The sequence below is a fragment of the Mustela nivalis genome (assembly GCF_964662115.1).
Source record: "Mustela nivalis genome assembly, chromosome: 3".
In the NCBI taxonomy this organism is placed as follows: Eukaryota; Metazoa; Chordata; class Mammalia; order Carnivora; family Mustelidae; genus Mustela; species Mustela nivalis.
In genome coordinates this window covers 103,885,288-103,900,867 of record NC_139022.1, presented here as the reverse complement: position 1 = coordinate 103,900,867, position 15,580 = coordinate 103,885,288, and the positions used below count along the sequence as shown (strand labels likewise).

At 51.3% G+C, this 15,580-nt stretch overlaps 1 protein-coding gene across 9 annotated transcripts; it reads left to right on the top strand.

Annotated features, from left to right (window-relative positions):
- Positions 1–18: 18 nt before the first annotated feature.
- Positions 19–15,462, top strand: SLC4A9 (solute carrier family 4 member 9). 9 transcript variants are annotated; one of them, XM_082725433.1, is made up of 22 exons: positions 22–1,688; positions 2,037–2,197; positions 2,470–2,583; positions 2,988–3,043; positions 3,196–3,353; positions 3,614–3,701; positions 4,077–4,231; positions 4,409–4,474; positions 4,696–4,870; positions 5,033–5,166; positions 5,346–5,608; positions 6,498–6,556; positions 6,783–6,971; positions 7,078–7,191; positions 8,395–8,556; positions 8,704–8,882; positions 9,579–9,651; positions 11,126–11,194; positions 11,445–11,618; positions 12,453–12,605; positions 12,962–13,060; positions 14,058–15,462. In XM_082725433.1, exons 1-21 carry the CDS (start codon positions 1,471–1,473, stop codon positions 13,013–13,015), a joined length of 2,814 nt encoding a protein of 937 aa, XP_082581559.1. In that variant the 5' UTR covers positions 22–1,470; the 3' UTR covers positions 13,016–13,060; positions 14,058–15,462. The 9 variants fall into 9 exon arrangements, with proteins under 9 accessions (XP_082581566.1, XP_082581565.1, XP_082581562.1 ...); XM_082725432.1 differs by having other exon boundaries at positions 4,409–4,525; XM_082725435.1 differs by having other exon boundaries at positions 1,542–1,688; positions 2,475–2,583; positions 4,409–4,525.
- The last annotated feature ends 118 nt before the right edge of the window (positions 15,463–15,580 follow it).

Below are 15,580 nucleotides of genomic sequence, written 5' to 3'. Positions count from 1 at the left end.
TTCCAGTGTGTGTGTGTGCGCGCACCGGCGGGGCAGGCAATAAACGGCAAATAAATGAGGCAGATTGTAGTAGTGATAACTGCTGGGACGAAAATAAAACCGAGAACAGTGTTGGAGACACAGGGCTGGGTGGAAAAAACAAGGTCTCCTTGAGTAGGTAATGTCAAAGATGACACTTATGTTGCTGAGACCCAGTCATTTGACGATCTGAGGCAAAAGCTGTCCTTGCAGAGAGAAGAGCTACAGGGAAGACCCCCAGGCAGCTACAGGCTTTGCATGACAAAGACCAATGCAGCAGGAAAGGAGTGGGCAAGGGCCAGCGGTAGGAGATGTGGAGGTAGGGATAGGGCCAGACTGTAGATCTTACACGTCATGACAGAGTTTGACTTTTCTTCTAGGAGTAATGGGAATGTCTTAGGTGAGTTCTGAGAAGAGGAATGTAGCTTGATTACCTTTTAAAAGGATCTCTATGGCTGCTATGCGGATTAAGAACTTTGGGCAAGGAAGGAAGAGTGGAAGCAGGGCGATGACTGCAAGAGATTAGAAAGCTATAGAAATAATTCAGGTGAGACAGGATGGAGGCTTGGAACAGAGTGGAAGTGTGGGAGGCGGGGGAGATGTGATTGGATGCTGGATTTACTTTGAAGGTAGAGCCAACAGGACTTGCTAATAGACCACATTCTCCTTTGTTCTTTGGGCTCCAGGAACTCCTTCATACACACACCCTTGTTGGCGCCTCTGTCCTTAATGCCAGGCTGAGTTAGAAGGGCAGACCCTAGGGACACTGCTAAACTGGAAAGTTTCCAGGTGTGTTCAGACAAAGGAATTTAAGCCTCGGGCACTGTGTTCTCCTTGAAATGCCTCCTTAGCCCATTTAATGGGCTGGGACTCTTCCTGGTGTCTCCCTTATAGTAGCCTGGCTTCTCTAAGAGAAGCCAGTTACTTATAACTGTTACTTCTGTAACAGACCCAGTTACTTATTAGGTCTCTGTTTATCCAAATGGGTGCCTTTAGGGTATATTGGTGACACTCAAAACAGTCCTGGGGGTTGGTGTTTGTATTTGATACAGAGTAGGGGGCTGGATAATCTGAGGGTCCCAGTCCTCAGACTTGGGCCTGTGACTTACCCCTGTTAATTTACACAAAACAGAGTCTAGTCCGACCTGATCCCATAGAAAACGCACACAACATTTTGGCCCCAGGCTGGGCATTTCTGAAGAGCCTGGGAAGGATCAGGTTAGCCTTAAAAATGCTCGCAGGCAGCCAGGGCTGGGGAGAGCAAGTGGGAAAAGGAATGATCTGGTTGGCTCTGGAGTCAGCAGGCCTTGCTCTGTTTGCGTTGTGCTGCTTCTGTGGGGGTAGGGGGTGGGGGGTGGGGGACTGCATTATAAATGCAGCCAGCTGGAGGGCCTCTGGATTCAAAACTTAGAACGGCACTGCTCCCTAAGAGTCTGTGCAGGCCTCCCCAAGATGAAGCTACCAGGCCAGGAGGAATTTGAGGTCTCCAGTGCTTGTGAAAATGTGCCCACGGGAGAGCTGGACAATGGCACTGGCTCTGGCCCCAGCCCTGACAGCCCCTCTGACACAGACAGAGGGGAGCTGGGAGTACCCAAGGACCCTCTGCTCTTCATTCAGCTGAATGAGCTTCTGGGCTGGCCCCAGGCCCTGGAGTGGAGAGAGACAGGCAGGTGAGTCAGACCCAGGGCAGTTTTAAGGGCTCTTTCCCTTTCCCCAGCTGGGGACTCCTCCATGACCCGTAGCTCCTCCTGTGTGAGGAGTGCTCTAACCCCCAATCAGGAGTTCCTCTCTGTGTTCTCCAGTTCAGGCCCTCACCCTCCACGATGCTTGGCTTTCAATGCAGTATATTGTGAGTTCCTCAAGACCCTAGGTGAGGGGAGAATGCCTAGGAAGAGGCATACTTTGCACCACTGGGCCCAGGACTCCTCCATGGCCCTACCATACCTGCCTCTCCTGTGTGCTCCCTCCTGCACCTGGGAGAGTTGGCCTCGATAACAGTCCACTCCTTTCTACCGCAGGTGGGTCCTGTTTGAGGAGAAGCTGGAGGTGGGTGCAGGCCGGTGGAGTGTTCCTCACGTGCCCACACTGGCACTGCCCAGCCTTCAGAAGCTCCGCAGCCTACTTGCCGAGGGCCTTGTGCTGCTGGACTGTCCAGCTCAGAGCTTCCTGGAGCTCGTGGGTACGTGGGGAGCCTTTGCAGGGAGGGCCTGGGCAACTATGCCATTTCCCCCAGGACTTCCCCTGCAAATTTCATAACTTTCCAGAGCTCACCCCACCCCACCCTAGGGATTAGCTTTCTCCATCACTGTGGGGGTAGGGGGTGAGGATGGAAGAATAGAGTAGAGGAGCAAGTTTCCGGAATGGAAAGGGACCTGGGCAGAGGGGAAAGGGGAAGATTTTTGGGGCAGGGAGCTCTCAGGAAAGGGTTGGAGCTCCACCTCTGTTCTTCAGAACAGGTGACCAGAGTGGACTCGCTGAGCCCAGAGCTGAGAGGGCAGCTGCAGGCCTTGCTGCTGCAGAGACCCCAGCACCTCATCCAGCCCACAGGCACCAGGCCCTGCCAGGGTGAGAGGACTGTCTTTGGGCCCAGCACCAAAAACCCTGATCCCTCTGCCCCTTTCCTGGACCAAGACCAGCCTAGCCTTGGCTTATACCTCAACTCGGGTCTCATGGGTGAGAAGAAGTGGAGGTAATGGTGAGGGGGAAAAATGAAGGGGCCAGAGTTCTGGTAAGTGTTGTTGTTGGTAGGCATTGTGCCAGGAGTTTTATGTGTAGTATCTCATTTAATCGTCACAGCCATCATGTGAGGTAGTACCCCAATCAGCCCCATTTTAGTGATAAGAAAGCTGAGGCTCAGAGAGGGAAGCTCCAGTTTTCATCGTTTGTCAGAGGGAAAGCTTGTCAGGAAGCCCTGCTGCCTCTACCTCCAAAGCCCGTGCTCTTAGTCACTGCCTAATCCTGTTTTGAAGGGTCTGCCCATCCAAGAGAGGCTTCTCACAGTGAGGAAGCCCCACTGAAGGAACAGGTTTGTGGCCCTTCCTTGGGCAGGGCTGGGAGAGGGGTCAGGGATGAACAGAAGTTCACCCTCCACTTGCCTCATTATCAATCAATATTTTTCCAACACCCATCTCTCCAAATGAGCTCTTGTCCTTCGTGTCTCCTTGAACCCCCAACCAGCGTCAGAACCCCCTGAGAAGGAAGCTGCCTCCAGGGTCTGAGGCCGGGGCTGTGCTGGCAGGAGAGTTGGGTTTCCTGGTGCAGCCCCTGGGGGCCTTTGTGCGACTGCGGGATCCAGTGGTGCTGGGACCCCTCACTGAGGTTCCTCTCCCCAGCAGGTAAGGCTGATGAAAGTGGAGGGTTCTGGAGACCAGAAGAGGGATCTTTACTGGGGAGGGGATTTGGAGGTCTCTGGTCCAGTTCTTTTGGGGGTGAGTGCAGGATGGTGCTCAGGGGTCTGTGGAGGGGGTAGTGGTCAGGGCTGCAAAGTAGGTGTGCACAGGAGTGTACATATGGGGGCTGGTAGCGAGGGCAGAGATCAGGGCTGCCTTATGGGAGAGCTGCCTTTGATATTTCTGGGGCCTGGTTCCTTCTTCAGATTTTTCTGCCTCCTCCTTGGTCCTTCTACACTGGGAAAGGGCTACCATGAGATTGGCCGAGCAATGGCCATCCTCCTCAGTGACCCGGTGAGCTGGGCAGGGGTGTGTGTGTGTGTGTATGTGTACGCGCGTGCACGTGTGCACGTGCCCACACAGACTTGTGTCAGTGAATGTGCATGTGTGGACTATAGATGTGTGACAGAATACAGCAGCGAGGCAGAGTATGGTTTTGTGTCCATAAGAATGAGGACTGAAGTTTCCTTTGCTAGCGCTGGAGTCCCCTTATCTAGCACAGTGCTGGCACACAGTAGGCAGCCAACAGGTACTAACTGCATGCATGCATCAATGAATGAATGCTTGAGACGTGTCTGCCTATCTGACTTGGGTCTAGCTTAGAGACTGTGAAAATGCACGTAAGGGTCCAGATCTCCATTTAGGGCCCCTCTGTGCCGCTATCCCTAGCAATTCCAGTGGTCAGTTCGTCGGGCCAGCAACCTTCACGACCTTCTGGCAGCCTTGGATGCCTTCCTAGAGGAGGTGACAGTGCTCCCTCCAGGTCGGTGGGACCCGACAGCCCGGATTGCCCCACCGAAATGTCTGCCTTCCCAGCACAAAAGGTATGGGGGTGGGGAACTTCCCACTGTGGTGGAAGGTAAGGGATTCCAGGAAAGGGGTAGAAAGTCATCTTTGGATTCCAAGCCTGCTGGCAGAGACATGAGCAGCCACCAGGGGGCAGGATGCCCAGTCATGTTAGGGTTGGAGATCCTCAGGCAACCTGAGTTCCCATTCTCCAGGATCCTCTCACAACTGAAGGAGGTCCAGGGCCCCTCTGCCCGGCATGGGGCCCCGGCTGAGGACAGGTATGGCCACCAGCCACAGCTGCACAGCCCAGAGTTACAGCGAACAGGCAGGTGAGGTGAGCTGGGGTGAGAGCAGGGTAAGCGTCCTGGGAGGGAAGAAGGGTCACAGGGGCTTAGAGGCATATGCTCACTGTGGAGGGGCTCACCCAGTCCCAGGAAAAGTAGCAGGGATGGGGCGTGGGGTGGGGCCACCCGCGTAACTGACAAACCATGGGTGGGAGGCTTTTTGGGGGCCTCATCCAGGATGTGCGCCGGAAGGCCTCATGGTACCCCAGCGACTTCTTGGACGCGCTACATCCCCAGTGCTTCTCAGCTGTGCTCTACATTTACTTGGCCACTGTCACTAATGCCATCACTTTTGGGGGACTGCTGGGGGAAGCCACCAGTGGTGCTCAAGTGAGTGGGGAGGCGTGAGGGAGGCAGGCACAAGTTGTGGTATTCTGCCAGCCATGCCCTTTAACCCTCCCTGGGATGATGGGTGGGCTTCCCTGGAAACTTGGGTTGCTGTGCTGAGGACTCCAGTGTCCTGTGCGGACGAGGCTCCCTGCTGGCTTCTAGGGGGTGCTGGAAAGTTTCCTGGGCACTGCAGTGGCTGGAGCTGCCTTTTGCCTGATGGCTGGCCAGCCCCTCACCATCCTCAGCAGCACGGGGCCAGTGCTGGTCTTCGAGCGCCTGCTCTTCTCCTTCAGTAGGTAGGAGAATACCCCAGCTATCACCAGACCCTCATGAGCCACACTCTCAGCCTGGTCCTGGCTGGGTCAGTAGAGGAGGGTGGAAACTGTCTGGCTCCAGGGGCACCTAACCTGGGTTAAGTGGAGAGCAGAGCAGCTCTGCCAATTCCTGTCTGTGTTACCCCTCCTGCCCCCACCAGAGATTACAACCTGGACTACCTACCTTTCCGCCTGTGGGTGGGCATCTGGGTGGCCACATTTTGCCTGGCACTGGTGGCCACAGAGGCCAGCGTGCTGGTACGCTACTTTACCCGCTTCACCGAAGAAGGCTTCTGTGCCCTCATCAGCCTCATCTTCATCTACGATGCTGTGGGCAAAATGCTGAGCTTGACCAGTGCCTATCCCATCCAGCGCCCTGGGTATCCTGCCTATGGCTGCTTTTGCCAGTACCCAGACCTGGGAGGTGGGTGAGGGAAACAGGGAGTTTGGCAAGATGGGGAAGGATGCAGGAGGGGGAGGGTTTGTCCTCTTGCTGTCCCCCCTTGTTAAGTTCAGCAGGCTCCTGAATACCTACCCAAAACCCAGCAGCACTTTTCCCCACTCTGGTTTTGAATCAATTGAGAAGTAACAGAGCAGGCCCAATATTGTTTTTTTCTTTCTGACAATGTCGATTGAAGAACATGCTTATGTCTATGGAGGAATGGGCTTCCTAACAATGAAACCGAAATTAGATAGGTTTACACACTCAGTCATGTCTGCACTGGACAGGGACTGTTTTGCTCCAAAGGAGCAGAGCTAAATGCATGCACAGTGCAGGCAGCTTATTCCCAAGAGCGAGGAGAGGAGGGAACAGAGAGAGGCATGCCCGGCTTCTTCTCTCAAACTCACCAGTCAAACAAATCACTGCTCTTTCCCCAGTCTGAGTGACCAACTCACGGGGAGAGTGGCCCAGCATATTACTTTGGCACAAATACCTCCATGTGGAAGGAAACAGCAGGGATGGAGACAAGATGTCCTCTCAAGTGTGCCAGACTCTGCTGGGCATGAACAAAACCAGTTCTTGTCCTGGTAGAAACCCATAGATGGTGGACTCACCCATTAAGCAAACATTTTGCTAGGTGTCCTCTATGGCCAGTCCTGTGCTGGGTATCAGGGATACAGATAGGTGAGGAATTTGAAGGGACCAGGCAACGTTCTGAGGGGCACAGACTTGGTAGTGATTGGAGTCAGCAGACGGAGGAGTCAGAACTAAGAACTTTCTGGTTCACTTGGCCCATGAGATTAGACTTCTGAGGGATTGGAGATGGTTCTCAGGGGAGGGGCATATACCCAAATTGTTCTCTGCTTCCCAGGAAATGAGTCTCAGTGGATGAGGACAGAGCCAAAAGACAGAGATGACATCTCAAGTCTGGTGAGGGCCTATTCCTGGGAGGGCCTGGAGAGAAAGGCTGGGAGCCAAAGAAGTCAGTGGTTCCTGGCTTTTCCCACCCTACAGGCTAGGCAAACCTCATAGGTCATAGAGGCCCAGACCTGTGCTGTGGCTGGAGACCTCTTATCCTGGGCCCCTCCTGTCTGAGTGAGTGTCAATTTTTATTTCACCACCTATAACCTCATCCCTGACAACACCCTCCATATAGGACCTAGGCTTGGTCAATGCCTCCTTGCTGCCCCCACCTGAGTGTGCCCGGCGGGGAGGCCGCCCTCGTGGCCCCAGCTGTCATGCAGTCCCAGACATCGCCTTCTTCTCCCTCCTCCTCTTTCTTACCTCCTTCCTCTTGGCCATGGCCCTCAAGCATGTAAAGACAAGCCGCTTCTTCCCCTCTGGGGTGAGTGTTACCTCTCTTTTTGTGGGCCCTGTATATGCATGGGAAAGGGTGAAGAAGGAAGCGGGTGGCGGGCCTGAATCTGACTGAGTGTTCACTATGTGGCCAGGTGCGCAAAGTGCTCGGTGACTTCTCCTCAGTCCTGGCCATGCTGCTGGGCTGTGGCCTTGATTCCTTCCTGGGTCTGGCCACACCAAAGCTCACGGTGCCCAGTGAGTTCAAGGTGAGAGCTGGGAGTATAAGACAGAGGGGAGAGCAGGGCCAGCAGACAGGACCTTGGAGGAGGAAATGCATAGATTCCATGCTTCTCTTCCTCTGAGCTTCCATTTCCTCGCTTATAAAATAGAAAGGCTATTAATAATGACCTCACAGAGTTGCTGTGAGGATTAATGAGGCACTACTGCTGACACAGTGGGACAGAATACATGGCAGCTATTATTATAAATTAAGGGTTAAGAAGATGGGTTCTCCTCAGCCAGCCCTGGGTTTGAGATCCTGTTCTGCCACTTCCTAGCTGTACAACCTTAGGCAAATTAACTCACATCTCTCATCAATGAGCCTCAATTTATGCATCTATAAAATGGAAATAATAAATAACAATGGCTTCTACTCTATAAGTTGTCTTGAGCTTCACAGAAGATGAGTGTAAAGCATTTTACCACAGTGCAGGGACGGGCACATACCAAGACCTTAATAAATGTTACTTATTGTTGTCATAGGTTGGCCCTACCCTCTCCACTACTCCCCACTCTCTTCTTTGCCGCCCCCCACCCCCCACTCCCAGCTGCCGGCTCTGATCTGGTAAAGCTGGAGCTCCCTACCAAAGGCACAGGACAATGCACAGGACAAGGCTTAGCACTGACTTAGCACTTAGACTTTGCCTGTGTATTTGGAGACCTCCTCTCCAGGTTCCCCCAGGACAGAACAGGGGGACTCCAACTGGGGTAGCCTCAGGGGCTCAGAATCTGAGCTGGTAACTGGGGTCCCCTCCCCCACAGAGACGCTTATAATAAGAGCAGACGCAGACACACCCTGCCCTGCCCCTGCCCCAGATCAAGGCAGGTCTGAGCCTGAGTCGCTCCACCCTGGTTGGGGACTGGGGATGGTGCTTAGGGAGGAGGGTGTTGTACATCAAGTAGTGTGGGCAGGTCTCACCCTCCATCTCCCCCTCTTGCAGGGCAGGAGGGCCCCCGAGAACCCAAGTGCAGAGCCCCTGGCTCCAGCCCAACCCTTAGGGTGGTCCCGCTCCTACTGCCCTCTTTTAAGACACTGGGAGGCTTTGAACCAGCTGTGCATACACATACTGCTCCTACCTACCATCTCCGTCTTAGAATGGGGGCTAATGGAAGAATGCCAACGCTGGGGTGTATAGATGAGGTACTTCTGGGAGACCCTCTCTAACTTGTCTGTGAATACCCTCTCCCAGCCCACACTCCCTGGGCGTGGCTGGCTGGTATCACCTTTTGGAACCAACCCCTGGTGGCTGAGTGTGGCAGCAGCCTTACCTGCCCTGCTGCTGTCTATCCTCATCTTCATGGACCAGCAGATCACAGCAGTCATCCTTAACCGTGCTGAATATAAGCTGCGGGTAAGGCCTGCCAGGTGAGACCCTAGGCCCCTAGCCCAAGGGACAGAAACACCAGGATGGGGTCCAGGACCTTCCTCTCCCACTCCAGAGGGCAGAGAGCCCAGGTCTGGCTTAGTTTCTCCCTCAATGCTCCACCACTACGTGCAGAAGGGTGCTGGCTTCCACCTGGATCTCTTCTGTGTGGCTGCACTGATGGTGCTCACGTCAGCGCTGGGACTCCCCTGGTATGTCTCCGCCACGGTCATCTCCCTGGCCCACATGGACAGTCTTCGGAGAGAAAGCAGAGCCTGTGCCCTGGGGGAGCCCCGCAGCTTCCTGGGGATCAGGTGAGGCCAGTATTCAGGAGGTGAGAGTGAGAGGTGGTCAGTAAGGTGATATGGTGGGAAATGAAGCAGTTATCCGGACAGCTTAAATTCGAAGCTGGTGACTCCAGAGGGCTCTCACTGCTCGTGAACACTGCAGTGGGGTGAACAGATGGGTTCTGGGCCGAGATGGGTTCTGTCAGATCTTCCCCCATTCTCCTTTGGCCATGGGATAGGAAGGGCCCTTGAGAGGATCCTCCTGGCTGTGAAGGCAGAGGCAGCCAGGGCTGGGTGAGGCCCGCTAATTCCCCCTGCCCTCAGCATAGGAGTACCTCATTGATGTTACAGAGTTACCATCACAAAAACAATTTGTAACTACTGGAAACACAATGTGTCAAAAGTATGCAAAAATAACTTTGAAACTGGGAAAGAAAAGTTTTTATGGCCTGTAAAAACTGCTAAATTTCCATCAAAATAAAAATAAAAACCTACGAGCTTGAGCTGATGGAGAGGCCTGGGACACCCGAACTGAAGTGCCCTGCCTGTTCCTCTCCACCAGTTTTGCACACCGTGCCTAGGTGACTGCCGGGGTGGGGGTGGGGGGTGGGGTCCCTCCACTTCCCTCCTGCCAGTGCCTCTAGTAGTATCTGGTCCATGTCTCAGGGCCTGGCACCTTGGGGGCTCCCCCAGACCCCAGCTAACCCTTCCCCCTCCGTACAGGGAGCAGAGGCTGACAGGCCTGGTGGTGTTCATCCTCACAGGAACTTCCATCTTCCTGGCACCTGTACTCAAGGTACCTCTGTTAGGTGGGGTGGGGGGTGCAGGCAGGGCAGCACTAATAATAAATAAAGCAAGAACCGACACTGGCTAAATACTTACTGGGCACCAGGCACTGCATTGTTTTCTCCACAGTGGGCCTCATCTGGTCCTCACATGAATCCTGAGAGGCATCCGTACTTCACAAATGAGGAAGGTGAAGGTTGAAGAGGTTAAGTAGCTTACAAAAGATCACCAAGGGAGCTAGTTTCTCAGGTTCATCTGAGAACTCAACCTCTCACCCAGGGGCTTTCTACCCAGTGGAGCAGGGGTGTGGGCATGCCTCCATCCTCTGTGGCCCAAGTGGGATGGTACCCTGGCTCCAGCCTCCCAACTGACCTTAAATGGAGAGTATGATCATCACACCCCAGAAAAACCTTGAGGCAAAACCACTTCCCTTCTCTCCTACCAAGTATTTGTAGAATACCTGCCATGTGTAAGGCTCTGCTAGACACTTGGGAGAAGGGGGCAGTGCACAGGAAGGGGCAGGAGTATTGAAAAGAGATATGGAGCTAAGCCCCTATTAGTAACATACACACGTGAACAAAAATTAAGTAACACGTAATCACAGAAATGTTCAACAAGCCAAGGCAGCAAAGCAATCGAGGGCATGGAGAATGGCATACAAGAGTCATTAGTGAGGAGAGGTTTGGGGAGGGAAAGGTCATGGAGCTGGGTAGAGCAGAGTAGTTGAAAGAGCCAGATGGACCAGATCAACTGCTTACTACCTAGGTGACTCTCATTCAGCAGATATTTACTGAGCATAAACCATATGCCAGGCACTGTTCCAAAGACTGGGGATAACAGTAGTGATCAAAACAGACCATCCACTGCTTGCAGTCTGGTGAGAAGAGACCCATGAAAAAAAATTAATAAAATAGGATGATTTCAGATAGTGACTACTCCTAAAGAAAAATATAAGAGGGTAAGGTGATTAAGAGTGCAAGGGGTCTACTTTAGATTGAAAGGTCACACCCTCCTGGGATGTCAAGAGATGAGTAGTGAGCAGCCTGAGTAGTAAGAAGAAAGTCAAGAAAGGGCATTTTAGGTGGAGGGAAATAGCAAAGCAAAGCAAAGGGCTTGCAAGGGGGAGGAAACACACTTGGGCATGTAGAGGGAAGGAAAGGAAGCCATAGAGCAAGAACAGACAGAGCAGAGAAAAACATGATAGATAAGACTGGAGAAGTAGGCCAGATAGTAGAGAAGTTCGCTGAGACTCTCTGAAATCCAATTCCCTCTTTTGTAAAATGGAGACAGTTAAAGAATTTAGCTCCTCCGACTGTCTTGAAGATTCAGTATCAGGCATGCAAAGTCAGAAAAGAACAGAAAGAGCTGGGTAGGCTTAGATGTGGATGCTGGAGGCTGGGGTTGGAGCCTAGGTGAAGGTGGGGGGCATCTGGGCAGCTTGCAGAAGTGAACTCCTTTGCCAGCTCTCTGCTTCTTCCTACCAGTTCATCCCAATGCCTGTGCTCTATGGCATCTTCTTGTACATGGGGGTGGCAGCAATTAGCAGCCTTCAGGTGAGCCCATTTTATGTACCATGCAATCCCACTCTTCCTCTGGTTTCCTGCTGCTACCTCCTGCCTATACTTGCCAAGTCCTCTCCTATCCTCTTTTCTGGACTCTTCTGGGCATAGGACTCTGCTGCCCTGCTCTGAATGGGGAGGGTGCCAAGGCAGTCTTCTGGCTTCCCCCTCATGCTAGGCTTGGATAGCTAATAGTGACACCCAGGCTGAGTATCCAGCTTTCCTCTTCCTCTTGTTCCCCTAGTTCACAAAGAGGGTACAGCTATTATTTATGCCAGCAAAACAACAGCCAGACCTCCTGCTCTTGCGGCATATACCTCTGAGCAGAGTTCACCTCTTCACAGCCATCCAGCTTGCTTGCCTGGGTCTGCTTTGGATAATCAAGTCTACCCCTGCAGCCATCATCTTCCCCCTCATGGTGACTTGGGGCTGGGTTGGGTAGTGTCCTAGGGATCCGGGGAGACTCTGAGTCTGCAAGGGTGGCCAAAGCCTCCACAGGAGGAAGATTCTCCCCTTCTCACTTGCCCTGGCTCTGCCTGGATGGGAATCTTAGGACAGAGAAAGGTAGCTGAGAGATACCACAGATAGGCTAACCCTGGGACACCTGATTTAACTCCATTTCCAACCTCTTTGAGTTCAACCACAGACAGAGATATGAAGAAAAAACAAAACAAAACACCACAAACGGAGTCCCTGGGAGAGGCAATACTGGCGATTCCGTTACTCAGTGAGGAGATGACACTGGTGGTTTCTGGTCTTATCCTTACTCCCTGAGGAAGTTAAGAACCCTGGGCTTCCTAGTAGGGCCAATCTGATTACCATATCCTGGCTATGTGGCTTCTAGAAAGGTTTTTTGTTTTTTTTTTTTTAATTTTAAAAAGATTTTATTTATTTGACAGCTGGGGAGGGGAATACAGCAGGGGGAGTGGGAGAGGGAGAAGCAGACTCCTAGCTGAGCAGGGATCCCAAGTTGGGGCTTGATCCTAGGACCCTGGGATCATAACCCAAACCGAAGGCAAACACCTAACAACTCAGCCACCCAGGCACCCCTCTGGGAAGTTTCTAAACTCTCAGGGCCTCAGTTTCTTTCTCTATACAATGGGAGCAATTATATCCATCTTGTAGGAATGTGTCAGCATTAAGTGAAGCAATACACGATGCATAGGAGATAGGAAGTGCTCAATGCGTGCTACTGCTGCTCATGTTTCGCTGCTTTTGCTGACAGCCCTGGACCTTGTTTCTAACCCTGCAGTTGCTGGGCCTGGTGGGGGTCCGAAAGGCACTGGAGAGGGTCTTCTCACCACAGGAACTCCTTTGGCTGGATGAGCTGATGCCAGAGAAGGAAAGGAGCATCCCTGAGAAAGGGCTGGAGCCAGAATATTCACTCAGCGGTGACAGTGAAGATGTGAGCCCCAGATGGGCCCTCTCAGGAGAAGCGGGCAGGGGCGGGGAGAGCGCTTTTGTCCAGGAGTCATCCCTAAAGTCTAATCTTTCTATTAAACCTGAAGATCTGATCAACACAATCATTCCCCTTAGGTCCTCACTGACACAGGTACACTGAAAGGGTCAGGGAAATCTTTCTTTAGAGGGAAGGGGCCCTGGTTTATGAGTCCGTCTGGGTTGAAAGATCTGGGGACAGCTCTGGTGGTCTTTTCCAACCATGATCTTTGTCTCAGTGTGGGTGTATATCCTTTCTCTTTCTGGGTCCCTTTCTCGCTGCTCTGTCTATTCCCAACTCATCTTGGGATCTTTCTTTTGCAGTCAGAGCTGATGTATCAGCCAAGGGCTCCAGAAATTAATATTTCTGTGAATTAGCTGGAGTAGGAGTTTGGTAATAGACTCCAGGAACCTGAGCATGAGGTAAGGATATGAAGGAAGTGCCCCTGGGGTCGAGGATGGGAACGTGGGGGTCAGACCTGGGAAACCTCCAGTGTGCTGGAGGTTTCTCTTCACGTTGCAGTTCCTCTTAAACTCCAAAGTAGTGGAGGGAAGAATGAAATAAAGGAGGGTACCTGGGCTTGGCTACGTGTGGCACTGAAGTCTGGCCACTAGAGGGAGCTCAAGCTCACGCCAAATTGGATGTAGAGCTGCAGGGCTGGGGAGGAAGGGATATAATGATCTAAGTTTGGTAGGGAGTGGGGAGGAAACCAAGTGAGGGTACAGCTCCCTGCTGCTTTCCTTTGCCCAGGAGGCCACTCCCTTAGGCTTCTGAGAACCACATTCCAGACAAGTGGAGGGATTCTTTGCCATTCCTTCCATTTTTTTCAATCCATTTATCAAAACAGTTTATGAGTACTATACTTAAGGAGTATCTAGATACCAGAGATATAGCGGTGAGTAGGATAATCATGGTCCCTGACCTCATCAGTTTAAAATCCACCAGGAAGGACCAGCAGGGAGTTGCTGGAGTGGGATGGTGTTGGCTAAGGCAAGCACCAGCTGTGGGAGCAGAGAGGCCTCTAAACCCTTCTTGGAGGTGGTGAGGGTGGGGTGGTGGGAGTTGGAGAAGAGGAAATGGTCCATAACTTGAAATTTGAAGAAAAATGAAGAATGGCCAGAATAAGGTGGAGGGAAATGTTCTAGGCAGAGGGTGCAGCATGTGCAAAAACCTGCCGTTTTTTTCTCCTTGATAAGCTGAATTCTCTTCTGGGCCACAGAAACCCTTCCATCCATGCCTTTCCAAGCTCAAGGGCCCAAGAAGCCCCATCACTTGCAATGGAAAATTCTAGAGGGCAATTCAGCAGCTATCCCAAAACAAGATATGCTGGGCTTTCCATATCCCCTATAGCTCCTTTGCACTATTCTTTGATCTACTGTGCCCCTGAGTACTTACTCTGACCCCACTGTCTTCTCTCAGTTCACAGGTGTTACTTGGAAGTCTGGATATTGTTGGCTTTTGGCTTAACTGCCAGATATTCAGTTGACTGGAACCAGTGGGGCAGGACTGGAGGGCAGCTGGCCAAGATTTCCATTACCCTCCTGAGCAGGGGTAGAGAGTGGCAGGGATGGGGCACCTGGGTGGCTCAGTAAGTTAAGCAGCTAGCTACCTTTGGCTCAGGTCATGATCCCAGGGTCCTGGGATGGAGCCCCAAATTGGGCTTTCTGCTTAGTGGGGAGCCTGCCTCTCCCTCTCCCTTTGCCTGCCGCTCTGCCTACTTGCACGCGCGTGCGCTCTCTCTCTCTCTGTCAAATAAATAAATAAAATCTTTAAAAAAGGAGAGAGAATGGCAGGGAAAAAGCAGGTTTGCTGGTAACCCTGGGGGACTGACCACACCCCATTCATCCTCTACCCCGTTAAAGGGACCTGGAAACCCTTCCCAATTTGAACTTTCTGTCCTCACAAATTTTTTTACAGAATTGGGGGTCTCTGTTGAATTCTTTTCGGTTTGCAAAAGGGTGAAAAATCTTTCCCAGGAAAATTATTCCTCTTTTTAAAAGTTTTTTATACAGGGCGCCTGGGTGACTCAGTTGGTTAAGCAACTGACTTCCACTCACGTCATGATCCTGAAGTCCCAGGATCAAGTCCCACATTGGGCTCCCAGCTCTGCGGGGAGTCTGCTTCTCCTTCTGACTTCCCCTCTCATGCTCTCGCTCTCTCTTATTCTTTCTCAAATAAATAAATAAAATCTTAAAAAAAAGTTTTTTATACATATAAAAACAATTCTTTTTTTTATTATTATAAAAGTAAATGATGGGGTGCCTGGGTGGCTCAGTGGGTTAAGCCTCTGCCTTCGGCTCAGGTCATGGTCCCAGGGTCCTGGGATCAAGTCCCGCATTGGGCTCTCTGCTCAGTGGGGAGCCTGCTCCTTCCCCCCTCAACCGCCTGCCTCTCTGCCTACTTGTGATCTCTGTCTGTCAAATAAATAAATAAAATCTTTAAAAAAATAGAGATTAGTGCAAAATATTAAAACACTACAGAAATAAATAATTTTGAAATGAAAACCATACCAGTGATGATCAGTGTCCGAATTTCAGTGTATATTGTTCAAATTTATTTCAAGGGAATAATATTTTAATATTTTCACTAAAATGAGATTATACATTGAGTTCTACAACATGCTTGTCACTTGATATGTGTTGAATATTTTCTCCATGCCAATACATATCTACGTTTCTTTCTGTAATCTGCATAGAGTGAAACAACCTAATAATCTAAAAAGGTACTGTATGTAAAAAGAGTATATAAAATGTCTTCTGGAATTACAAGAATTTCTTGAAAGCATATACCTCGGAGTGAAATTAAAGAGTCACTTAAAAGAGAACACTTGTGTATGTCAGTTCATCTATGAATTCTAAAGTTAAAAATTATATTTAATCTAATATTTTAGTTGTTTTAGTCAGGAAGGTTGTTCAGGAATTTTAACCTATACAATACCAGAA

Bases quoted from the DNA above. Each gene is read 5' to 3' on its own strand.
- SLC4A9 (XM_082725432.1), top strand. From the start codon at position 1,471: ATGAAGCTACCAGGCCAGGAGGAATTTGAGGTCTCCAGTGCTTGTGAA. The intron at 5,609-6,497 runs GTGGGTGAGGGA...TCTGCTTCCCAG, and splicing joins CCAGTACCCAGACCTGGGAG to GAAATGAGTCTCAGTGGATG. The intron at 8,557-8,703 runs GTAAGGCCTGCC...CACTACGTGCAG, and splicing joins GTGCTGAATATAAGCTGCGG to AAGGGTGCTGGCTTCCACCT.